Source organism: Equus quagga, chromosome 5 (assembly GCF_021613505.1).
Source record: "Equus quagga isolate Etosha38 chromosome 5, UCLA_HA_Equagga_1.0, whole genome shotgun sequence".
Taxonomy (NCBI): Eukaryota; Metazoa; Chordata; class Mammalia; order Perissodactyla; family Equidae; genus Equus; species Equus quagga.
The window spans coordinates 11,946,429-11,973,620 of NC_060271.1; the positions used below are offsets into that span (position 1 = coordinate 11,946,429).

General features: G+C 41.5%; 1 protein-coding gene across 2 annotated transcripts in view; it reads left to right on the plus strand.

The window, feature by feature from the left end:
* The first annotated feature begins 1,088 nt into the window (after positions 1-1,088).
* ATPAF1 (ATP synthase mitochondrial F1 complex assembly factor 1) overlaps positions 1,089-27,192 on the plus strand; it is a 31,137-nt gene continuing 5,033 nt past the window's right edge. Inside the window, exons 1-8 of one of the 2 annotated variants that reach the window (XM_046661875.1) lie at positions 1,096-1,495; positions 4,996-5,104; positions 8,442-8,492; positions 9,081-9,143; positions 11,850-11,900; positions 13,119-13,166; positions 19,256-19,351; positions 22,345-22,452. In XM_046661875.1, coding sequence (XP_046517831.1) covers positions 1,158-1,495; positions 4,996-5,104; positions 8,442-8,492; positions 9,081-9,143; positions 11,850-11,900; positions 13,119-13,166; positions 19,256-19,351; positions 22,345-22,452 — 864 coding nt within the window. In that variant the 5' untranslated portion in view covers positions 1,096-1,157. Of the gene's footprint in view, positions 1,496-4,995; positions 5,105-8,441; positions 8,493-9,080; positions 9,144-11,849; positions 11,901-13,118; positions 13,167-19,255; positions 19,352-22,344; positions 22,453-27,192 lie in introns of both variants that reach the window. The other variant, XM_046661876.1, reaches the window with a different exon arrangement.

Here is a 27,192-nt window from a genome sequence, read left to right on the forward strand (position 1 = left end):
TAAAGGATATAAAGGGATGTGAGGTACATCAAGAAAAGTCCCTTTGAGGTGCCGACTTGTAAACTGAGCCCTAAATGAGGAGGAGGCAGCCACATGCAGGTCCAAGCAAGAGGATCAGCCAGTGCAAGGATCCTGAGGCAAGTACAGGCCAGCACCCTCAAAGGACTTACTAATTTCAGCGTCCACCACACTACTGCCAGCACAGTCCAGGGCTCCGGGCCCATCTCCATGATGGTAGGTTGGACTGAGCAGAGTTGAAGGCTCTGTCCCTGCCCCTGAGGGGTCCACTATTCAGGAGGGGTTTCTATCAGGTAAGATGCATACAGGAAGGACTTCCACGAAGGCAAACTGATCAGTCCCAGGCAGAGGGCATGCTCCAGGCCTGGCCCTGTCCTAGGAGCAGGTGAGACACAGAGATGTTGATGTCACTGTCCCTGACCCCAGGAGCTCACACCCTTTTCAGGGGATTGAAGAAGATGGCGGCATCGGGTGGAGAGAGAGGAAGGAGAGAGCATTGCGGGGATCAAGAATAAAGACTTGTCAAGGACAAATCGAAGTGTCCCTTTGGGGAGGAGAGTAGTTCAGTTCAGCTGGAGCTAAAGGTGGATGTCAGGAAGCAGAGAGAGACAAGGCTTTAGAGGGAGCCGGCATCTTAAAAGAGTTCAGCCCTCGGGCAGAACTAGGACAGGTCTCTTCATGACTCTCAGCCTCAGTTTCCTAATCTGTAAAATGAGGGGAAAAAACCTGCCTCACAGGGTGTGAAGCCGATAGTGTCCCGCACCGAGAAACGCTCAGTAAAGAGAAGCTGCTACTGTGAACATAGTTGATGAAAGGGCCTTCGATGCTGAAAGACGAGCGCAGAGTGTGCAGAGTTTAAAAGGGAGCAAGCCCCGCGAGGACCAGTAGGTCCGAGAGGCTTTCAAGAGGCCACTTGGAGCGCAGAGGCTGCTGGTCCCGAGTAGGAGGGCGTGAACCTGGGCAGGCTCGGGGAGGAGGCGGGCAGCGGCACACCCAGCGGCGGAGCGCGCGGGGGCGGGGCCGGGGCCGGGGCCGGCGCAGCAGCCCCCTCCTCCCCGCCCCACCTTTCCCCGGCGCCCGGAACCTTGGGGGCGCGGAACCTCGGTGCCGGAGCGCGGGCGCGGCGGAGCCGGAGCGTGATGCAGCGGGCGCGCGGGCTGCGGGCCGAGGCCGACGCGCCCGAGGAGGAAGCGGAGGAGGCGGCGGAGGAGGAGGAGGCCATGGCGGCCGTGGCGGCGGCGGCGGGCGGCGCGGGCGCGGCCGTCCTGCAGGTGGCCGGCCTCTACCGGGGGCTGTGCGCCGTGCGCAGCCGCGCCCTGGGCCTGGGGCTCGTGTGCCCCGCGCAGCTGCGCGTGTTCCCGGTGCGCTGCGGCTCGGGCGGACCCGCGGGGGGCGCCGACGGCAGCCGGGCTGGGGCCGAGCTCGAGGCCAACCCCTTCTACGACCGCTACCGCGACAAGATCCAGCAGCTGCGCAGGTGCGGCCCGGCCGGCGGCGGGCGGGAGCGGGCGGCGCGCCTTCTGGTGTCTCGGGCGCTTTCCGTGCTGCCCACTGTCCAGCGAGGCGGGCGCCGGTTGTGTCCCCGCGCTGCAGGTGATGTCTGTAGGCCCAGAGAGGCAGGCCCCTTGGCTAAGATCACACAGCTAGTGTCCGAGCTGAGAGTCTCTGCAGAGCTCTGGCGCTTTCCCGGCTGTCTGTCTTTGTGCTTTAGTTCTCCAAACGCTGAGGTGGACCCTCAGGACAGCCCTTATGAAGCAGGCAGCTCCAAGAGACCTGGGCTTGTTATACAAATGGGAAAATGGAGCCTTCCAGAGAAGGGACTTCACTTGCTCACGGTCAAATATTGAGTCAGCCGAGGCCTGGCCTGGAACTCGGGTACCCAGGCTCCTAGCTACAGTCGTGACTGCAAGGAAAGGAGATTGGGGTGGGAGCAGGGCATCAAAGACTGACAGTGTCAAAGCTGGATCGTCAGTTGCATCCTTGATTTAAGATGAGGAAACTGAGGGTCAGAGAGAGTAAAAGACCTGCCAAAGGTCACACTGCTGGTTGGGATCCATCCGACTTGGAATCCGAGTTCCTAACACCACCCCTCAGCTTCCAGAGGGAAGGACCTGGAGATTCGAGGGAGTTGAGGTGGATGTAAGGGGCCATGGGAATGTCTGAAGAGTTCAAGTGGAAGGAGCTGAAGGAGACCAAAGGTGAAAATTAAAGGGCTTGGGTGAGAATTTGGCAGGGTAGGCAGGCAGTTGTCTTATGAAAGGAAACCAGAAGTGTGTACTGTAACTTCTTTTCGAGTTCTGTCTCTTCGCTACTTCCACACCTTAATTTACTCCTCCATCAGCTTTGCCTGGACTCCTGTGGTCCTCCAGCTAGTCTTCCCACTTCCGGTCTTGGACCCCTCCACCCACAATCATCCCACTGCTACTATAGTGATCTTTCGTCTCTTTTTGAAAGAATAACAGAATAAATGAATGACTATTTTTGCTCTCCTTCCAACTGCATTCAGATATACTTGAGTATTTGTCATCTTAAAAACCTTTTCTTGGCCTTCATCCCTCTTCAGGCTTTTCTCGTTGATCCCTTTCACAGACAAGCATCTCAGAGTTGTCTACTCATCTTCTGAATTCTTGACAGCTGCCATTCATCCTTACTCATGAGCAAATGAGTGACTGGTTTTACTCTCCTTCCCTTCTAGATCATTCCTATCAGCATTTACACATGCTGCTACCTCCTGAAGAGTGAGCTTTCCAAGGCACCCCACTGACCTCTGGATAATGTCCATATTCCATAGTGTTCCACACAGGCTTTGAGTCTTGCTTCTCTAGCTTTGCCTATTACCAGAACTTTCTTGGGTTGAGGGAGGATGTTCCAGATAGGGGCAGCAGCAGCAGCAGCAGCCAAGGTACAGAGGCATGAAACCACCTCAACCATTTGGGAATGTTTGAGCAAATTTTCATGATCATCCCTGTAGCCCTTTAATGTACTTATTTACATGTCTGTCCCTCCCACTAGATAGTAAGCTCCTTAAGGTAAGCCCTCTGGCTTGTTTACTTTTGTATCCCCAGAGTCCAGCAAGGTAGCCATCAGGCAGGAGACAGCAAGAAAAGTTTGCTAAATGAATGAAAAGGAGAAGGGAAAGGGTAAGTCCTAGAAGAAGCTGAGTGAGAGAAGAGTTGGGGAGGTGAGAGGGAAAGCTGTGTGGATACAAAAAAGGAAAAGAGCATGAGGTTGAGGTAGATGAAAAGGGAGATTCGAAAGCAGGACCAAAAAAGGGTCAGTTAGGGGAAGATGCAAAACAGGGCCTGGACTTCGGGCCCAGGACCAAACAGGTAGGTTATCATGAGATATTTTTAAAGGAATTACAGTCCTGATTGGTTCCTGCTGGGGCATACGCACTAAAAGCTGAGCTCTTGAGCACTGGCAGCAAGTTCGGTGTGAACCAACAGCAGGACAAGGCTGTGTCCGCTGCTGACCCCATTCCAGTCCAGTGTCTGGGGTTTTGCATCACCTCTCATCACCAAGGAGCTGGAGTCCCTGTATAATGTCTTCACCAAAGTGTACATTGTGTTGGTGGGTTAGGAGGATTTGAGCTAGTTTCAGGCCCACTCTATCTAGAGTGTGGACAAACGAGAGTGTGCAGAGAGCAGGTGCGCAGTGAGGAAAGAGTCACCAATCACATATATGGAAAGGAGCCAAGAAAACTAAGGAAATTTAACCTAGAGAAGAGAAATCTAGGGGGTGACTTAATAATGATTTTCAGGTGCTCGTATAAAAGGAATTAGACATTTTCTCTTGTTCCTGAGGGTGAAAGATAGAAAGGGATAAATTTAAGCTCAGAGAATTTTAATAATAAAAGATGTCCAAGGTGAGAATGCACAGACTCCACTGCCCAGGCTGCCCCTCGCTCTCTCTGTCCAGTCTCCATGACAGGCCCAGGTGTGGCTGTAAACATTGGCAGCACTGACCCTGGTCCTGGCGCTAGCAGCCCTGGCTGGGCAGGTGCCACACTCTACCAAGCAGGACTCCTGGAGCAACTCTGTACTGAGGAGCTGGCCTGCTATGGAGGGGAAGAAAAGATCTGTTCACATATGTGGCAGTGAAGGAAGTGGTGTTTGATGTCACCTCCGGAAAGGAGTTTTATGGAAAAGGGGCCCCTACAGTGCCTTGACCAGAAAGGACTCAACCAGAGAGGTGACCAAGATGTCCTTGGATCCTGCAGACCTCACTTGTGACACGACAGGTCTCTTCACTGAGGAGCTGGAGTCCCTGTATAATGTCTTCACCAAGGTATACAGAGCCAAATATTGCATTGTCAGCTACACAGCCGGAAGAATTCTTAACAAGGGCAGCAGCCCCAACCTGGACTTCAGGCCTGAAGACCAGCCCATTTTGACATAAAGGACAAGTTCTGATGTTCCATCTGCAGGAGCAGATTCTTTGGAGAGAGGGTTAGGGAGCTATTCAGGTGCTAAATCTTCTACAAAATAAGCTGCCTGAAGCCTCTGAATCACCTGCATCTGAATAAACACATGTTCTGCCTGGGTCCGGGGAGAAGAAGATGTCCAAGAATTAGATGTGTTCAAGTAAAAGCTTAATACCTAGTAGGAATGCTGTTGGATTCCTGCCAGAGGAAGTGACTCAGGAAGATGACCTCAAAGTCCCCTTCCCATCTTGAGGATTTGAATTCCAAGTACCCAGAGTGTAAGTGCCTGAGGGACCAAGCTCTTTGTCACCTCTAAGGAATATCCTGCAGGAGAAAGATACTACACAGGCCCTTGAGGTTTAACAATAGTGGAATAACTGAATTTCTTTTTCCACTTTCTTGATTTCTATGCCTGTGCTCAGGCCTGATGAACTAAGCGAATCCTTCAGCCTCTAAATGCCTGTGTCCTCTCTCTCGAAGTGGAACATGATGCTTTGTTATTTCCAAATCCAAAAATTCCCAGGTGGTTTAATTTCTGGTTTACCTTTGAGCAGGTCTGACCCAGCTGTTTTTGAGTCCCGACTGGAGAAGCGCATTGAGTTTCGAAAGCAGCCAGTGGGGCACTCCAGGCAAGGTGACTTTATCAAATGTGTGGAACAGAAGGTAAGACCTGCCCCTTGGCTCACCAGTGCTCTAGAGCCCCTCAACTAACCCTTATCCTGGGAGTGGGCTGATTGATGGGTCAGCTGGATGAACTGAGCATAGCCTCTCTCTATTCAGTTCAGTCTCCACCCATTAATGGTATCCTGCTCTTTCTGGCAAGGTACTGTGGTCATAGTGGAGATAGAGAGGGATGAAAAGAGTAGTACCTGCTCCCAGGAGGTGCAGTCAGGTGGTCAGAGCAAGACACACATGGCGGTGGGCTGTAGAGATCAGGGGGGCAGAAAAGTGCTCAATAGTTATCACTATCCTTAAACAAGAATCAAAGCTGGGGAGAAGCATGTTGAAAGCTGCATATAGGAAAACTTATCTAATGCAGTGCTTTTCAAACTTTGTGACAATGGCCCACATTAAGAAATAGATTTTACATTGCAGGTTAGTTCATACATATGTATATGATTTAACCGAAACAAAATTTTTGCAAAACAATGCTTATTTTTACTACATGCAGTGCACACTTACTATTTTTCGTCTTTTAAAAAACCTCAGCCACAATCCACTAAATTGATTTCATAACCTATGATTTTGGAAATACTAATCTAGGGTGGTACACAGAACAAATTGGAGTGGGAGAGGCTGAAATCAGGGAGAATATGCAGTAATCCACGTGTGGGCTGCATGGGCCTGAAATAAGGTAGTTACAGTGGAAAATTGGCATTCTACATTGTGTTTTAAAATGAGAGATGTTTATTTTATACTTGGGAAATAATTTTTTTTGCCCTGAGTATCCTAAATTTTAAGAGAATCCACTCAGTCTTTTCATAACTGGTTGAGTTAATTAGAACAAGACCAATAGTCAATGCACTGATCGTCACAAGGTTGGGGAGCAAATTCAACCTCCTGTGACAAACATAGTTTACAACTTGATGTGACCAAACAACTCTCTACTACAAATATTTTAACAAATGCAATTTCCTATAATAAACATTTATAGTGTCAAGGTTACAAGTCAGTAGCTTTTGGAAATATTACTGTATTGTAAACTTTCAGTATTACATGGGAAATCTCTTTGCCCCTTTTTGTAAACAGACTTAGAAATTCAACTTTATGATGACAAGATGCAGAATAAGTGAATATTTAATTTAAATTATGGCAACACTTGTGTAAATATTCACTTACTGTCTGTCTTGTGTAGCTAGATAGAGGAAGGCTAATGGCTAATGACTCCATTCCCAAAGCCTTCTCTTTTCTTTGAGTCATTGGTTCCCTACCACATGAGACCCGACATGCCCTTTTTATAATAAATTTTAATTACACCTTTTCTACCCTGAAATGAAATGTAGACAGTATAACCCACCTACACACATAATTTCAGGAGGAAAAAAATCAATATAATGCCCTAATGTAATATAGAGGAAAGTATTTTTTTATAAAATACATATTTTAGTATGTAAATTCTAGGGCACACTATGCTGTGAGACCTTATACAGTCATCAGATGCTTTCGCCTACCTGTGAAATCACCATGAATACACAAGCAGCAGATGCTGCCTGGTACACAGGTGTCGTGTTGATAATTGTAAAAACTCCCAAACCATCAGCAGTGTTGTTATCAGTGACCCTCGTGAGATTCCTCAATGTACAGTCTTCTCTCAAGTTATGTTGTAGTTACATTTCTGAAAAATTCAGTGTTTATTAAAACTCTGTTGAAAAAGAAAGAAAGAAAAACAGTTAGTTTCTAGGCCCAAGTAATTATAAAAAGGTTTTTCACCTATAAGGATGTCTGGCTAGACATTGAAAAGTTGTGCAGGATGAAGGAAAATTCTTCATTATATGGAACACATCTGCAAAATTGCAGCTCATTTGGCACCACTGCTACTCCCATAAATGGAGGTGTCACCATCCAATTATTGTGATAACAAAAAAGTCTTCCCCGCAGATTTCCAACGCATCTGTAGGAGAGTAGTGAAGTACCCATTTAAATTTTTTATGAAATGCTCTTGAGACTTGGCACATAGTTTCAACTATAATTTTAATTACTTTATTTCATTGGTTCTAAAGCCCACATTTTTTTTTTTTTACATTTTAACATCTCCAAAATTGTCGTAAAATTGATGTGATAGGAAAGTATTATGTTATTAATTGGCATCATTTTCTGATACATAAAATAATGGTATTTCTTAAGATCAGTAGTGTCTTAAATTAGATTAAATGCAATAAGCTTTTATTTAGAGCTTAAATTTTTTATTTCTCTGAGTGAAAACAGAAACAAAGAATGGATTGGAGGGACATTGTGGGAAAAGAATACACTGGGCTTAGTGATTGAAAGGTGAAGGCAGCTGCATGAATGGAGGATTTTGTTTGTTTTATTTTCACAATACATCTGAAGGTGAGTGGTATGAAAATGAAATCAAGTTTTTCTTTTCTGGACGGTTTACATATGAAGGAAAGACTGCGTTAGGATGCGCCCAATGTGTAGGAGTATGACCAAGAAGACCAGAGTGTATCCAGTAGGTTTTTCTACACCAGGCTTTTGTCTAACTTGTGGGTATGAATTCTAGGGGCATCATTTATGAAAGATTTGGATACATTAAAGCACAGAATAACAAAAGGCAGAGTTTTATACAGAAAGTGTTTTCAGCTTCAGAATCCCAGATGTCGATTGTACTCCTTCTCTCTGAAAGGCTTGGTCTTGAGCTAAGAAATTGAGTGGAAGACTCAGAACAACCCATCCCTATTATCAGAAACAACTCGAAACAGGATTTCCTGACTGTGGCCTTTATGAGAGATAGTGGGCTAGGAGAGAAAATAATCACTTTCACTTATTCTTGACCTTTTTTGAGGAGGAGTCTAATTTGATGGAGGGAATGTTAAGACCAAGTATTTGAAAAGACTCTATGGTCTGTTGAGGATGTCTGCCATCACAAGTGCTGTCACAGATAAGAAGCAGCCTGGGGAAATACGTCTTTCCATTTCTCACCTCCCCTGTGGCTTACTGTGGAGCAGCTCAGAGGGAAGAGCACAGGAAGCCCAAGCAGGCCTCATTCTGGGAAGGAGCCCCTCATATCCATAGTGTCAGGTATAGAATGGACTCAGAACTAGTAATTGGTGATTGCTAACAAAGAAGTCCTTTCTTATCTCCGTATCTCAGAATCTTAGTCAAAGAAAAGTCTCACAAACAATAACTCTTAACAGTGTGTATAGTTACTATAAAGAGTAGCGAGAAGTGAATTCTCAGTTACAAAATTACTAAATGAGACATTGGGCACCGCCCCTAGCTTGGTGGTCTTTTTCTTATGAGTAAAGTGTAGATTAATATCTTGTCTTATCATGTATTCCAGACAGACACCTTGGGGAAACAGCCTCTGAGAAGAGGATTCACTAAGGACAAGGTAGGTTTCCATTCAACATACAAGTCTGAAGTCATATGGAACATCTATAACAAGAGGCTGCAAATTTGAACGTATTTACTGTGGTTCAGTGATTCTGTGATTTTCCAACTGTGGAGATAAGAAATAGTTCTATGAATTTTTGTGTCCTTGATATGACCCCTAGCATAGAATGGGTCCTGGCGGGGCTAGAGGAAATACGAAGGAAATATAGTGATACCCTTCCTTTCTATAGGAAGAAGTGTTCAAAAAATCAAATAAAAACATGTTTACTTTGCAAATAAGAAGCCACCCCTGGTAGAATAGCAGTTAAATTAAAGGTAACAACCCAACTTTCTCCTCTTACCAGTGCTCATTAATGAGGATGAAGCATTTGGGAAGTCCCTTAGATACGCCCTGGGAATGGGATGGTGAAACCCTGCCTGGGCTTGGCAGCTGCCTTCTCTGAGCATTTGGGTTTTTTTATACTTGTTCTCTGCTTATTAAAGATATGCTTCACTGTCCTGACAGATTCCTTCCCACAAGGCTTAGAAATAGAGTTAAGCTGTTTTATTTTTGTGGGTGTTAATTGCCTGTTATTTTCTCTTTCAGACTCTCAGTTCAATCTTTAACATTGAGATGGTGAAAGACAAAACTGCAGAGGAAATAAAACAGGTAATGAATGAAAACAGATTGGCATACTTCATGAAAGCGTGTGCCCTGTGAACCAAATTTGAAAATAGAAAGGAGCATACATTTTCCTGATGCCTCTTTCTAGAAAGAGAAAGCAAAAGTGATGAATTATGTGAAAAACAGTGGCATAAGAAAACTTGTCTTTCTTGGTCTCACTCCTGTATGTCTCATCAACTCAAATGTCCCCTTTTTTTTCATTCCTATTGCCCATACCTTATTTGAAATTGTCACTACTCTATACCTGGATTACTGCACTACCTTTCTAGATAGGGTTCCCTGCTCTCATTTCTCCCACTCCCCCTATCATAGCCTCACCAGTTGAGTTCTCTTAAAGTTCTCTTTTCATTATGGAGAGGCATAGTGTGTTGGTTAAGAACACAAACTCCAGAACCAAGCTGCCTGCTTTAAGTCCTAGCTCTGCCACTTATGAGCTGTATGACTTTGATAAGTTAGTTAACCTCTCTGGGCCTTAGTTTCCACATCTATAACGTGGAGATAATAGTACTTACCTCATAGAGTTATTTGGGTAATTAAACAATATTTGTAAAGTACTTAGAACAGTGCCTGGCACAGAGTAAGTGCTATATTTGTGTTTTTAAATAAATGAATAAAAATAAATATTATGTAAGTAACCTGCTCACAAATGTTCATTGACTTCCCATATTCCTTTACCGGGCATTCAGAGTCCTCCATTATTATAGGACCTCCTGCAGGAAGCTTCCTGGACACCTTCCTTCAGAGCATTCATGATCTATCCTGCCTGTTTGGTCATTCCATGTGCGTTGCTTTGCATTGCTATTTAAATTTTCATGTCTATGAATCTTTTCTCTAATTATGCTATAGAAAGCTATTTATTGGCATCCCTTATAGATCCATGAATTACATTTTAGGTAGATTGAGAGAATCAGAATATAATAAAAGCAGTGTACTGTGTGTTAGGAACTGACTTAGTTCTTCATATGCACTATTTCATTAAATTCTAATAGTCATCTTGTAAAGTAAGTGCTATTATTCCCAATTTACAACTGAGGAAACTGTAACTTAAAGAGATTAAGTAACTTCGTCAGTGTAGAGCTGGGACTCAAGCCCTGTCTGTTTGACTCTGCGTCATACTCCCTTACGAGAAGTTGTGCCAGTTGCCATGGGTTTCCTTTGGGTGCTTTATCATTCATTTCATTTCAGCAAGCATTTGTTGAATACCTATTAAATGTCAGGCTCTGTGCCAGACATGGAAACAAGTGAGAGAACTCCCTACTCTCAAGGGGTTTTTAGCCCAGTGGAAGGACAGACACAAAGACAAATAAGGACAACACAGGGTTCTAACTTCTGTTAATAGAGGCTCATGCAAAGTCTCAGGGAGACCTCAACTGTGCCTTTGGGAAGAGTTGCCAATGGAAAGTAGACACCAAGCATGTCCTTTAGGGGAGGGAGAAGCCAGCCCAGGAGGGCTGATCACATGACAGATACCATTCAGACCTATAATTTTAATAAAAATTTGTTCGTTAAAATAATTTTGAGTAACCAAGGTCAACTATGTTAGGAAACATCCATGAGTCTCATATTCATTGTTGATTCATAAACTATCTACTAATATAAATTAAATAAAAATAAGCAGGATATGCTCTCCTTAAAATGAGAGGACAGTGTTTTAACATGCGGGGAAAAAAAAAAAAAGCAGCCTCAGGCTGCATTGGTAGAGTGACTTGCCCGGGTCTTAGGAGATAACAGTCCTTCTGTGTTCTGTGTTGGTTAGATCACACTTTGATTAATGTCTCCAGTTAGGGCCCCCCATTTTAATGGGGATGTTGACAAAGCAGAGCAACTCTAAAGGAGGGTGACCCATTGTTTAACATCAGCTCACTCAGGTGTTGCCTTGGCTATGATGCCTGTCCCAACTTCTGTGGCTCTGCTAATGCTGTTCTCTGCTTAGAATACATCTCTTATCTTCTATCTGTTTATCTCCCCAGCATCCCCATTCACCTGTTTGACTCCTGATCATCCTTTAGGATATAGCTCCAGTGTCCCTTCCTCTGGCACTTGTTCCCTTACTTGGGTTAAGTGCCTCTTTGTTGCCCTCAGAACACCTGGGCTCTGGTTTGCATTGTAATTCTGTTGTGCTAAGCACAAACCTACATTATTTCACCTAGTCTTCACAGCAGTCCTGTGAGGTTGATATTATTGCTATTTTATTGACGATTATATTGATGTTATTTAGTGATTTTCAGTAATTTGCCCAAAGTAGCATAGCCAGCAAATGATTAGACCTGGGATTTGCATCTAGGTCCCCCTGACTCCACACCCTGGGTTCTGAATGACTGATATCCTGGCTCTCTGAGAATGCCCACATGTGCTGGGGAGTATGAGTTTTGGGAGGGAAGAGAGAAGATATGAAAAAAAGAGCTTGTCTGTTACACCCAAGGCACTTCTTAAGAGAAATGATTAATAAGGTCATAGAGTCCATTTCTCTGACAGGAATTTGTTATTAAGAGTTACAGTTTAATCATCTAGAAGAGTAGATGGTATTAAATCTTTTTTGTAATCATGTACCAGTAATAAAAGCATTACATTGGGTTTTCCTCCCTGTTATCAAATAGCATATTACTCTGAGCAATGAAAGCTGTCACCATTTCGTGGCGCAGATTGAAAAGATTACCCACATGTCACAGACACTCTCTCTTTTTTGTACAGATTTGGCAGCAGTATTTTGCAGCAAAAGATACAGTCTATGCAGTTATTCCTGTAAGTAGTTTGGAGGGAAAAATGAAAGTGTTATAGCATGAAGGTCAGGTCTCTAACCTTAGCAGGCAGTTGCCTTTACTTTTCCTACGTTTATTGCCTCTTGAGAACTTGCCTTTATAGCTCTGAGGGTTTTTATTATGCCCTAAACACCAAAGATTGGGAGCTCCATATGGTATATTTATGGCTCTTGTTTTTCCTTTCTCTGGTTTAGAAATGTCTCTTTGAGTCAAGTCTCTGACAAGGGAGCATGGTGTAAGTTCATGTTGAGCAATTTCCAAGCTTCCAATTTCCAAGTCTTTTATTTCTTTTTGCTGTTTTCCAACCGAGCTATTGGAATTTAAGACAGGACCTCTAGCATGGCTTTCTTCCCTTCTTGTCTTAAGTGACCTATACCTGAGCTGACTTGGAACCTCCTCCTAGTCTTTTTCTGGCATTTCCCTTTAGCAAGTGGCATTTTCTTGGTTTTTTTCCCTTTCTCGAAATTGCTGTCTTGGAAATAGTTACTGGCCACTGCTTGACCATTGAGATCTGTGACTAGGAACGGGTGTTGCTGTCTTCTTTTGGTTTAATGTCCTATTGGCTTTTATCATAAGAAAGCATTTGAAGTACTGTACTGGGTTATCAGCTAGTTCTTTAATTGTTCTTCTTCTTCCCTGAAGAGGAAGGAGCTTAGGTTAAGTTTTTATCAAGCAAATAGATAAATATATACGTATTATACTGAGCTTACATGTGTAAGTGTAAGATTAAGGGGGAAAACTTACAGACAGAAAAATAAAGCCAGGCCCTTTGGTTGTTGTGAGAGTTGGGTTTTCTGCCTCTTATACGTATATGCCCTTGCCCTGCAGGAGTTCAACAGCCAAAAGGATCTGCACTTTTCATGATATTTTAGCTCTCTCGTACTGATTCATTGTTTAGACAGGCCTTGTTAGCTCTTCCTCAGACAGACTTAGTGACCTGACATCTCTAACATTTGTCAGAATCCCCTGGAGAGTTTGGAATATTTGGAGTATCCACTCTTGAGGTGTAATTCTGACATTGAACAGCAAAGCATACATCTTGGTTTTTCCTCTCTGTCGTAAGAGGGATTTGTAAATGATGGAACTTAAGAGATTGTTTTAGTGGTATTTTAGTTCTAGAGTGCAGTACTGGTGAATTTAAATGTGACTCTGGCCTTTTATGTTTTCCTGTTTGTGAATTTTATTCTTTTCCAACCTACAGGAAGAGAAGTTTGATTTGATCTGGAACCGGGCTCAGTCCTGTCCAACAGTAAGTTTCTGTTGACCATGAGGATTGCTTATCAATGCTGCCAAACAAGGATGTTTTCTAACCAACCTCTTCATGCTTCATACTGTCTCACATGTTATAGTGCTCTGTTTATTTAACAAAGATGCTCATATGTTGATTGTATTGATAGGTGAGACTTTCAGCCTTATGAAATCACATGGGTTTGACCCAGTATGTCTCTGCCTTTTTGGCTCTCTGACCCATCTCAGCCCTTTCTGATCTGGATCTTAATCTATCAATATAAGTGAACGTTGGATGCAGCACCTGAGACCTTAATATTTTCAACCTTCTTTAAGTTGCTGTCTTATTGTCAGTTTTCTTTACAGTTTTGGCCGTGCTGTCCTGATTGTATGTGCTTAAAAGGAATTATGAGATTGTCACTAGAGTAATAAGCTGCCAGAAGACCTGAAGAAAAGGGAATAGGTGAGGTAGACCAGCTGACTTGATGTCAGTAATAATTTCTAGAATTCTCAAAAACAATTTACAAACATTGCTGAGAGAAAATAAAAGTAAATGGAGGGATATATCATGTTCATGGATTGGATGACTCAATATTATTGTCATTTCTCCCCGGTTGATCTCCGTATTGAATATAATCCCAAGAAATAATTTTTTAAAGAAATTGACAAGCTGATTATACAAATTTATTTGGACATCCAAAGGACCTAGAATGACAAAACAATTTTGAAAAAGAACCAAGTTAGAAAACTTACGTGACCTGATTTCAAGACTTATCATAAAGCTACAGTGATGAAGACACTGTGGTATTGGCATAAGGATAAACATATAGATCAATGGAACAGGATAGAGAATCCAGAAATAGACCAACATATGTGTGGTCACTTGTTTTTCAGGAAAGATGATGAGGTAATTAAATGGGAAAAGGATAATCTTTCTAACAAATAGTGCAAAACAATTGGATATCTATAAGGAAAAAGATGAACCTCTATTCTTACTCACCCTAGATCCAAAAGTTAACTCAAAACAGATCATAGATGTAAATATAACTTCTAGAAAAAACAATCTTAGATTGAATCTTAGTGATCTTGGGCTTGGCAAAGATTTAAGTATGTCACAAAAAGCACAAACTATAAAAGAAAAAAATCAATAAATTAGATTTCATTAAAGTTTAATTTTTCCATTTGTCTACCCATGTTCATAGCACTATTAGCCACAATAGCCAAAAGTTGGAACCAATCCAAGTGTCCATTGATAGATTAATGGATAAACAAAAGGGGGTATAAATAAATACACAGAATATTACTCAGCCTTAAAAAGGAAGGAAATTCTGACACATGCTACAGCATGGATGAACCTTGTAGACATTAGACTAAATGGAATATACCACAAAAATATATCACAAAAAGACAAATACTGTATGATTCCATTTATATGAAGTACTAGAGTAGTCAAATTTATAGACAGAAAGTAGAATGGTGGTTGCTAGGGGCTGGGAGGAAGGGGGGCAGGGAGTTAACTGTTTAATGGGTATGGAGTTTCAGTTTGGGAAGATGAAAAAAATTCTGGAGATGGATGGCATTAATGTACTTAATGCCACTGAATTGTACACTTAAAAATAGTTAAATTGGTAACTTTTATGTTATGTATATTTTACCATGATAAAAAAAATTAAAATGTTCTACTTTTCAAAAGACATTGTTATGAAAATGAAAACCAAGGCACAGAGTGGGCAAAGATATTTGCAAGACATATATTGACAACTGACTTGTATCTGGAAGACATTAAAAACTCTTACAACTTAATAGTGAGAGGACAAGCTACCTGGGCAAAACCTCTCTCACCACTCTTATTCAACATAGTACTGGAAGTTTTGGCCAGAGCAATTAAGCAAGAAAAAGAAGAGGTATCCACATTGGCAAGGAGGAAGTGAAACTCTCACTGTTTGCAGACGATATGATTTTATATATAGAAAACCCTAAAGAATTCATGAGAAAACTATTAGAAATAATCAACAACTACAGCAAAGTTGCAGGGTACAAAATCAACTTAGAAAAATCAGTTGCATATCTATACTTTAATAATGAACTAACAGACAACTCAAGAATACAATCCCATTTACAGTCGTAACAAAAAGAATAAAATATCTTGGGGCCGGCCTGGTGGTGCAGCGGTCAAGTGCACATGTTCCGCTTTGGTGGCCTGGGATTTGCCGGTTCGGATCCCGGGTGCGGACATGGCACCGCTTGGCATGCCATGCTGGGGTAGGCGTCCCACATATAAAGTAGAGGAAGATGGGCATGGATGTTAGCTCAGGGCCAGTCTTCCTCAGCAAAAAGAGGAGGATTGGCAGATGTTAGCTCAGGGCTAATCTTCCTAAAGAAAAAAAAAAAGGAATAAAATATCTAGGAATAAATTTAACCAAGGAGGTAAAAGACCTATACAATGAAAACTATATTATTGAAAGAAATCGACGACAACATAAAGAAATGGAAAGATATTCCATGCACATGGATTGGAAGAATAAACATAGTTAAAATGTCCATACTACCTAAAGCAATCTACAGATTCATTGCAATCCCAATCAGAATCCCAATGACATTCTCCACGGAAATAGAACAAAGAATCCTAAGATTCACATGGGGTAACAAAATACCCTAAATAGCTGAAGCAATCCTGAGAAAAAGAAACAAAGCTTGAGGCATCATAATCCCTGACTTCAAAATATACTAAAAAGCTATAGTAATCAAAACAGCATGGTACTGGTACAAAAACAGACACACAGGTCAATGGAACAGAATGGAAAGCCCAGAAATAAAACCACACATATACAGACAGCTAATCTTCGACAGGGAGCTAAGAACATACAACGGAGAAAGGAAAGTCTCTTCAATAAATGGCGTTGGGAAAACTGGACAGCCACATGCAAACGAATGAAAGTAGACCATTGTCTTATGCCATACACAAAAATAAACGCAAAATGGATCAAGGACTTGAAGGTAAGACGTGAAACCATAAAACTTCTAGAAGAAAATATAGGCAATACACTCTGACATCAGTCTTAAAAGGGTCTTTTCAAATATCATATCTGCTCAGGCAAGGGAAACAAAAGAAAAAATAAACAAATGAGACTTCATCAGACTAAAGCGCTTCTGCAATGCAAAGGAAACCATGAACAAAATGAAAAGACAGCCCACCAACTGGGAGAAAATATTTGCAAATCATGTATCCGATGAGGGGTTAATCTCCAAAATATATAAAGAACTCATACAACGCAACAACTAAAAACAAACAACCTGATCAAAAAATGGGCAGAGGATATGAACAGACATTTTTCTTTTCTTTTCTTTTTGAGAAAGATTAGCCCTGAGCTAACATCCGCTGCCAATCCTCCTCTTTTTGCTGAGGGAGATTGGCCCTGAGCTAACATCCGTGCCCATCTTCCTCTATTTTATATGTGGGAGGCCTGCCATAGCATGGCTTGATAAGTGGTGCTTATCAAGGTCCACACCCAGGATCTGAACTGGTGAACCCTGAGCCACCAAAGCAGAGCCTAAGAACTTAACCGCTATGCCACGTGCCAGCCCCCAGACATTTTTCCAAAGAAGATATACAGATGGCCAACAGATGCATGAAAAGATGTTCAACCTCACTAATCATCAGGGAAATGCAAATCAAAACTACAACGAGATATCACCTTATACCTGTTAGAATGGCTATAATTATCAAGACAAAAAACAACAAATGTTGGAGGATGTGGAGAAAAGGAAACCCTCATACACTGCTGGTGGGAATGCAAATGGTACAACCACTATGGAAAACAGTATGGAGACTTCTCAAAAAACTAAAAATTGAAATACCATACAACCCAGCTATCCCACTACTGGGTATTTCTCCAAAGAACTTGAAATCAACAATTCAAAGAGACTTATGCGCCTGTATGTTCATTGCAGCATTACTTGCAATAGCCAAGATGTGGAAGCAACCCAAGTGCCCACTGACTGATGAATGGATAAAGAAGAGTGGTGTGTGTGTATAGATATATATATATATATGTGTATGTGTGTGTGTGTGTGTGTATATATATACAATGGAATATTTACTCAGCCATAAAAAAAGAAAAACTGTCCCATTCACAGCAACATGGATAGAAAGTGAGGGTATTATGTTAAGTGAGATAAGCCAGACAGAGAAAGACAAACACCATATGATTTCACTCATATTTGGAAGATAAGCAAACACATGGACAAAGAGAACAGATGAGTGGTTACCAGAGGGGAAAGGGGTTGGGAGCTGGACATGGTGGCTAAAGGGGCACATATATATGGTGGCTGACAAATAATAATGTACAACTGAAATTTCACAGTATTATAAACTATTATGACATGAATTTAAAAAAACACACCCAAAAAAATGGCAAAAGATTCAGACAATACACCAACAAGGTGGAATGGCAGATAAGTACCTGAAAAGTTGCTCGACATCATTAGTCATAATGGGAATGCAAATTAAAACCACAGTGAGATACCACTAGAACGACTAAAATTTAAAAGACTGACCATACCAAGTATTGGTGAGGATATGGAGCGACTAGAACTCTGATATACTGCTGGTACTAATGGGAAATAGTACAACCACTAGAAAACAGTCTGGCAGTTTCTTTACAAGTTAAGCATATACCTGCCATACTACCCAGCCATTCTACTTCTAGATATTTTCCCAAGAGACCTGAAAGCATGTGTCCATACAATGCCTTGTACACAAACATTCATAACAGCTTTATTTATAATATCCAAATACTGAAAAATATCCAGACCTATCACAGGTAAGTGAATAAAGAAACTGTGTATGTGTGTACATATACATATACAGTGGAATAATATTCAGCAATAAGAAGAAATGAACTCTTGATATATGCGGTAAGGTGGATAGATCATAAAACAATTATGCTGACTGAAAGAAGCCAACGCAAAAAGTACGATTTTATGGTTCCATTTATACAAAATTCTAGAAAATGCAGACTGGCTGATAATGACAAAAATCAAATCAGTAGTTGCTTAGGGACAGTTGGGGAGAGAGAGGTGTGAATTACAAACAGACTTTTTGGAGAAATTTTTGGAGATGATCGATATGTTCATTATGTTGATTGTGGTAATAGTTTCACAGTATACAAATGTCAAAACTCATATAATTGTACACTTTAAATATGTGCAACTTACTTTACTTCAAGTATACCTCAATAAAGCTCTAAAGAAAAATTTTTTCCCTAACAATGGATCAGCTATTAGATAGTCACTGAAGTTCTCTCATCTAATAATAGTAAAACAGAGCCTGAGTGGTTGGCAAGAAGGATACGACTCCATGACTAATGCATATTGGACTGATTATACTTCATTTTGTTCTGGCACCATTCTCTTCTCCACACTCATCCCCAATTCTAAACACCTCAAGCATAAAATTCATCATTTCTTGTGTTTGGAGCCATATTCCAGTATCAGCCTCAGATGAGAGAATATGAAGTGATTACAATAATTGGAACAAAAGTTAATTCAGCAGCATTACAAAGTTTAGAAATTGAAAAAGACCCAAATGTTCATCAATAGAGGAATAGATAAATTATGGTAAATTTCTGTAGTAGAATTCCATACAACAGTGAAAATTACTGAATTGGAGTTATATTTATCAACATGGATAAATCTCAGAAGTATACTGTGAAGTGAAAAAAGCAAGCTGTAAAAGTATACATATAGTTTGATAAGATTTAAGTTTTTAAACATGCAAACAGTACTGTTTCTTGTTTATGGATATACACATACCATACATTAAAAGTATAAAAACCTGAGGGAGAATGACAGACACAAGATGCAGAATAGATGTTACCCTGGAATGGGATTAGAATGGGTTACAGAGAGCTTCAATTGGATCTCTAACGCATTCTTTCTTAGATGGGTTGCAAAATATATGCATGTTTGTTATATTATCCCTAGGAATTTCATAATTTTAAAAAATGTTTTAAAAACCAAACATTGAAGAAGTGAATGATCCAGGTGGTTGAACACGGAGCAAATGATTTTATTTATTCATCTGTCTCCTTGTGTGTGTGTTTCCCACAGTTTCTCTGTGCACTGCCGAGAAGGGAAGGCTATGAGTTCTTTGTAGGACAGTGGACAGGTGCTGAGCTCCACTTCACTGCACTTATAAATATTCAGGTAGGTGGCTTGTGCTCATCCCCTAGAGGAAAGATGCCACCCCTTTTGGGAACACGAGCACCTGCTGAGGCTTGAGGACACAGAATATCTACCAACTCCCAGGAGTATTTGCTGTGAATGATTGTGTTTTGATGTTGGGCTAGCTTTCTAGGCCTACTCAATAGCTAAAAATTGGAAAAGACACCAAAACATGTTCTCAGGGTACTTCTGGCTCTCTCCTATCTCTTCCCCAGACATTTCCTACATGTGCCTTGCTTAACAAACATAGGTGAGTTATGATGGTTATCTTTTTAACCTTAAGGTAAGTTCTGTGTCTTGTGTCTTTTTAACCAGGTCAGCACTTTCCAAGGTGCTAGATGCATAGTTTCCAAGCCATAGATGTTGGGTTTTTTGCTTCTCTCTTTCCTTTCTTTTTCTTTGTTTTATTCCAGAATATTAGATTGAGAAATTCAATCCACAGCATTTGACACTTTTAAAATAAGTCAGTATTTTAAATTAGATCATGACTAGAATTGCTATTATTTATTTGGAGGCCAAATCTGGCAAAAACAAGCATATATTATAATGGCTTTAAAGCTGGAGTAAAGAGAGTACAAAATAGAATGAGGGTTTGCTCATGACTATATTCCTTGTGATTGTATCCAAAAATTGTAAAATATTTGTTTAAAAAAAAGGAAGGAAAAAAATAGAATGAGGAGGCAGCTTTCACTTTATTTTATAACTCATCCAACAATACTTTTTTTTAAGTATACTTTTTTTTGGTGAGCAAGATTGGCCCTGAGCTAACATCTGTTGCCAACCTTCCTCCTTTTTTTTTTTTTCTTCTCCCCAAAGCCCAGCGCATAGTTGTGTATCCTAGTTGTAGTTCATTCTAGTTCTTCCATGTGAGATGCCACCACAACATGGCTTGATGAGCTGTGTGTAGGTCCACACCCAGGATCTGAACCAACAAACCTTGGGCCGCCGAAGCAGAGTGCGTGAACTTAAAGACTCGGCCATGGGGCCGGCCCCTAATCCAACAGTCATTTATGGGACACATAGTATAATAACCAATATTTGATGTCCTTACCATGTGCCAGATGTTTTATATACATTATATCATTTAATCCTCACAAATATCCCAGGAGATAGATACTATTCTTATTTCTATTTACAGAGAAGAAAGTGGGCTCAGAGAAGTTCGTTCACACTGCTAATAAATGGTAGAGCTGGGATTGATTGATTCTAAGTTATTGATTCCAAAGTCTATGAACTTAACCATTGTGCTGTTGTGTTGGAAACTATGCTAGGACTTGGAGATCTTGTAGACAAGGTCTCTGCTCTCGTGAAGCTCACATACAAGTATAGGAAAAAGATCCAGAAACCTAATTATGATCAAAATGATCAGTATATTTGAAGTATGTTCGGGAGAACTGAGAGGCTGAACTTTTAAGAGTACCATCGCAACAGTTAGGTACTGATAAATTAAAAAGACTATTCCTGAAATTTTAGAGATGAAACCCAGAGATCTTTTTTTTTAAAGAAATACTCTTAAGGGAGTTTCTCTTTTTTTTTTAATTTTTTATTTTATTATTTTTTTTAAAGATTGGCACCTGGGCTAACAACTGTTGCCAATCTTTTTTTTTTTTCTGCTTTATTTCCCCAAACGCCCCCTGTACACAGTTGTACATCTTAGTTGCAGGTCCTTCTAGTTGTGGGATATGGGACGCCGCCTCAATGTGGCCTGATGAGCGGTGCCATGTCCGCGCCCAGGATCCGAACCCTGGGCCGCCGCAGCGGAGCGTGCGAACTTAATCACTTGGCCACCGAGCCAGCCCCTCTTTTTTTTTTTAAAGGTTGGCACCTGAGCTAAAATCTGTTGCCAATTTTTTTTTCCTTCTTCTTCTTCTCCCCAAAGCCTCCCAGTACATAGTTGTACTTTGTAGTTGTGGTCCTTCTGGTTGTGCTGTGTAGGACGCCACCTCAGCATGGCCTGATGGGCGGTGCCATGTCTGCGCCCAGGATCTGAACTAGCGAGACCCTGGGTCGCCGGAGCAGAGCATGCGAACTTAACCACTCGGCCATGAGGCCGGCCCCCCAGAGATCTTTTTTTTTTTTTTTTTTTTTTTTTTTTTAAAGATTTTATTTTTTCCTTTTTCTCCCCAAAGCCCCCCGGTACATAGTTGTGTATTCTTCGTTGTGGGTTCCTCTAGTTGTGGCATGTGGGGCGCTGCCTCAGCGTGGTCTGACGAGCAGTGCCATGTCCGCGCCCAGGATTCGAACCGACGAAACACTGGGCCGCCTGCAGCGGAGCGCGCGAACTTAACCACTCGGCCACGGGGCCAGCCCCCCCCCAGAGATCTTTTTTGAATGTATAGTTGTTTTCTCCTGCACTGCATGAGGGCTTTAGCTTTGAACCTAGCCTCTCTTCCTAGTCTGAACTGAAGTCTGGTAACCACTGCCCTGTCCATTTTTCCTGAAATTATGGTGTTCCCATTCTTCTTTCCCCGCTTCCTCTCACCAAGATTATATTTTAAAACTGCACATTACAAATCTGGCCCATGTGCAAACTCTCCAGCTGTTTGCTACAGCTTAAAAGAGCTCAGTCTTCAGAGCCAGCCAAGGGTAGTAGATTTCAACTGTGAAATGCAGTAGTCCATAAAAGTGGCAATTACACAGGCACATTGCTTTCTTTAGAACTTGATTTGGTAGCTGCTTGTGCCGTTTTGTTTTTAAATATATGGCCATGATGAAGGATTCACTGCCTACTGTAAACATTTTCTGGGAAAAAAGCCAAACCTTTTTCAATTGAAGACACAAATAACACTGTGCAAACTGTCAGTTTCACCATGCCTTGGCAGGCCTGACCATCCCCCCACATACCAGTCGTCCCACTCATTAGCCACCCAAGGGGCTGTTAGGGGCCAGAATTTCCTCCAGACTCTATTGCTCCGAAATTGCGGTTTTGTTGTGATGGTACCTTATTGAGCCTTGATAAGTGTTCCTTCTTATAGACCCGAGGGGAAGCTGCAGCCAGCCAGCTGATTTTATATCACTACCCTGAACTTAAGGAAGAGAAGGGCATAGTGCTGATGACAGCAGAAATGGATTCTACATTTCTGGTAAGAATCAACTTTTACCTCCTTGGATTTACTGTGTGGCCCTGAAGCTATTCTTCTTCTGCCAAAGTTCATGAAAGGTGTAATTCCGGAGGCCTACGTGTACTTGTTTCTTAAAGTTGACAATAATTTTGTCTTGCTCAGGCTCTTCCAAGTTGAAATTAGTACAGATCTTCAATCACTTATTCACAATTTTGAAGTCCAAAATCTCTGAAAACAAAGTTTTTTTGTTTTGTTTTGCATTTTGCTGAGGAAGATTCACCCTCAACTAACATCTGTTGCCAGTCTTCCTCTATTTTGTTTGTGAGCCGCCGCCACAGTATGGCCACTGATAGACGAGTGCTGCAGGTCTGCACCTGGGAACTGAACCCAGCCCACTGAAGTGGAGCACCTCGAACTTAACCACTAGGCCACCGGGGCTGGCCAACAAAGTTTTTTGATAACTGAATTGATCACAAAACCTTATCTGACTTGAACTCATTTGGGAGCTAGATCTTCACTTAAACTGACGTGAGGCCACTTACAGTTCTTATTAATCCGACTTGGTATGGAATATTCATGCATTTTACTAGGGAAATATTATGTGTTTGATTATAGTGAGTATGCATAATACACAGACAGTATCTGCACTATTACCTTTCTAAAATCCAATAATTCTGACTCTGAGCCACATCTGGCCCTAGAGGTTTCAGGTAAGAGACTGTGGACGAGTAAATGGCTTTTTAAGTATAGAGAAGAGTTCCAAGTCTACAGTAGCTATGCATCTTTTATCTTCCTCCACATTGTTCGTATGTTCAGCTTTCATCATCCATGGTGATTTCCCTTCCTCCTTTTCCCATTCCTTGGGCTAGAGCATCGACCATATGTCCATAGGTAATGGTGTCCGTTGTGTTTGTTCTCTCTGCGTATCCAGGGCCAAGAGCAGTTTTATGATTACTGTACAACCTGTTTGTCTAGTCCTTGCTCATTTCAGTCTCCTCATCTGGCACGGTTTAAGTTCAAGATATCCTCAAGATAGTGGGGGCACTTTAGTGCCTCTTCCCCTTGAGATTCTTCATTACAACACCCACTTATTTTCTCTCTCTTTCTTACCAGCTGCATATTGGGAATGAAAAAGTGATGACGTTCAGCTAGTATCTCACAGTAGCAGTAAACCCCAAGTCTAGGACACAGTTGGGACTCTACTTCCCTGTCTCTTATTCCTGAAACTGTTCAGCCCCATTTCTCCCATTCTTCCTTCCACCCATCACACTCAACTGGAAGTCACCCAAAATCCTATCCAGAAGAATGGAGTTGCCATTAACTGAGATAGACAAGATTGTAGGAGGAGCAAACAGATTTGGAAGGAAAATTAGGAGCTCAATTTGAGACACGTTAAATCTGAGATGTCTGTTAAATATCCAAGTAGTAGGCAGTTAGATATATGAGCCTGGAGTTCAGGGGAGAGGTCCAGGCTGGAGATATAAATATGGGAATTGTCAGCATACAAATTGTTATTTAAACCCGTGAGACTGAATAAAATCACCAAGGAAATAAGTGAAGATAGAAAAGATAAGAAGTCTAAGAGCTGAGCCCTGGAGAGATGAGGAAGCATCAGCAAAGAACATTAAAAAGATATAGTCAGTGAGGTAGGAGGAAAACTAAGATGGTAGCATGCCTTGGAAGCTAAGATAAAATGTTTCAAGGAATAGGAAATCTCACTTTCCGGTAGGGCAAAATCTCACTTGCTGGTAGGGCAAATGAGATGAGGACTGAGAATTTACTAGATTTCACAATATTAAAGTCATTGAAAACTTTTATAAGGGCAGTTTCAAAGGAGGGGTAGGATAAAAGCATGATCGGAGTACATTTAAGAGAGGATGGGAAGAGAAATTGCAAAGAGTAAGCATAAATCTTTCAAGGAATGTTTCTGTGAAGGAAAGGAGAGAATGGGGCATTAGCTGGAGGGGGAGAAGTGGGGACAAGAGTGTTTTTTGTTATGAGAGAAATAACATTCTATTTGTATGCCAACAGAAAAATCCAGTGGAGAGGGAAATAATGATAATGCAGGAGAAAGAGGGGAGAATTGTTGAAGTAGTAGTTTTGAGTGGGTGAGTCTGGGAATAAGGGGTTGATCTTTGCCAGAAATATAACGAGAGGAGAGAAGCCAGGATATAAGGACACAAATACAGTTAAATGCATAGAGGTTGTGACAGCTTGTAGAAGTTCTCTTCAGATTGCTTAGTGAACAGAAAGAAAGGCGATCAGCTGAGAGAGTATGGAAGAATAGATGTTGGACAGTTGAGTAGAAAAGAGAAAGGGTGAAATTGTTGTCTAGGACAGGAGTCAGCAAACTACAGTGGGCCAAATCCAATCCACTGACTTTTTATAAGACCCATGAGTTAAGAATGTGTTCTACAATCTTTAAATGGTTGGGGTGGGGGGTGAGGAACTAAAGAGGAAGAATATTTCATGGCCTGTGAAAAGTATATGAAGTTCAAATTTTAGTGTCTGTAAATAAAGTTTTATTAGAACACAGCCATACTTATTTACATATTATCTATGGCTGCTTCCGCTCTACAACAGAGAATCGAGTAGTTGCAACAGAGAGTATAGGGCCCACAGAGCCTAAAATATTAGCTGTCTATCCATTTACAAAAAGTGTTTGTGAACTTGCAATCTAGGAAAATGGGAGAGAGAATGCAGGTGCAGGTACAGGCACAGAGAGAAAGGGCTGAGACTCAGTTGGATTTAACCAGGATTATGGTTTAGCCAAGTGGTATAACGAAGTAAGACAAGGACCAGGAACTTAAAGGTGAATGCAAAGGAATGATTCTAATTAATGACCACGGAATGCAAGCTGGATAAAGAAGGAAGTAAAAAAATAAGGAAGGTTAAAGACAGTAGGAATTGTGACTTCTAGTGGAGTTAAAGGATTTTTGAAGTTGGGAGTGAGCCTAAAAAATAGGAAATAGCAGAGCTAGCCCTGATGGCCTAGTGGTTAAAGTTCCGCACACTCTGCTTCGGTGGCCCAGGTTCAGTTCCTGGGCGTGGAACTACACTACTAGTCTGTCAGTAACCATGCTGTGGTGGTGGCTCACATAGAAGAACTAGAAGAACTTACAACTAGAATCTACAACTATGTACGGGAGCTTTGGGCAGGAGGGAAAAAGGAGAGGAAGATTGGCAATAGATGTTAGCTCAGGGCAAATCTTTCCCAGAAAAAAAAAAAAAAAGATAGGAAATAGTAGACAAAATGTGGATATTTCAAATTGAGATTTGGAGGGGATATAGTTAACCAATAATGACAAGGTTTAAGATTTGACCACAGGAGTGAGTGACGTAGAGGTTGTACTTTATTTTCTGATTTTCAACAAAGCACAGCATCTAATCACATTAAAAGTGGACTCTAGAGATCAGAAGAGACCCTTTCTGCTTTGGCATTTTTACCACCTCACTCTAGAGGTCTCAAACTGCTGCACAGTCCCCATCCTCATTAAAATTTGCTTCCTGGCCTTATAACATTCAACAGTATACCAGACAACATGCATTTGCCTTGTGTAAGTCAACTTGACTGTAAGTTTCCAGTGTAGGACAGAGCTAGACACATTAGAATTTATTGTGGAGGCACAGGCATCAGATGGGAAACCTAGAAATTTAATGTAAATATGTGATCTCCTGCATACTCAGGCATTAGTTTGCATTTTAGGCATGGTATTTCCAAATACAGTAAAGCAAATGAATAGAAATACGTGGAAACTAAAGGTTTCTTCTGAACTAATTAACTTTAATGCTGAAGATTTAGTAGACTATTCAGAAAACTTATTTGGTTCTATGTCTGTGTCAATAGATGATTTTATTGGAATGCAGTAAGTGCTAGGATAGACATGCACAGTGTGCTGGGGAAGACACCTGGGTTGAACCTCAAAGATGAGCAGGAGTTGAGCCAGATAAAGAAACTGGGCATGGGGAGGTGAATGTTCCAGACAGAGGGAATGGCATAAGTAAATGCTGGGAGGCATAAAATGACTTGGGGTATTACAGACAGTTTGGTATCACTGGTATATAAAAAAGGAGGTTTAGTGGATTGCGTTTAGAGGTTTGGCTTTATTCTGAGGACACAAAAGAGTCATTAAAAGGTTTTGGAAAGGGAGTGACCCATACATAAAGAGTTGGATTTCAAGACCATTAACCTTAATTATTTGCTTCCTAAACATTTTTTAGTTCTAGCCTGGTCAGGGTGTTCATTTAGAAGACAGTTGCAATAATCTGGGCATAGTGAAGACCTGAACTAGAGCAGTGGTAGTAGGGATGGAGGAGAAAGAATGACCCCAGAAATATATAGGGAGTAAAATGGGCAAGACTTGGTAATTTGATTGTAGCTATGAAGATTGAAAGAGAGGGAGGAATTGGGTTTGTTACTATACATCCTTATTGAGCAATGCAGGGAATTAATATGTTTATCTTCTTGGGTCTTGGAAAGGGAGGAGACTACTGCTTCATGTTGAGAGTTAAGAGAACAAAAGGCAGGGGTGAATAAGTGGGAGTGGGGGGGCTTCTATAACCCTCCATAAGAGACAGATGCCCATATCTCCCTGGGTCTTACCTTCCTACCCACTATACTAGTGGTCTTCAAACTAGTGGTCAGAACCCTTTATCCAAACAAAATCTTTTTTTTTTTTTTTGAGGAAGATTAGCCCTGAGCTAACATCTGCCAATCCTCCTCTTTTTCCTGAGGAAGACTGGCCTTGAGCTAACATCCGT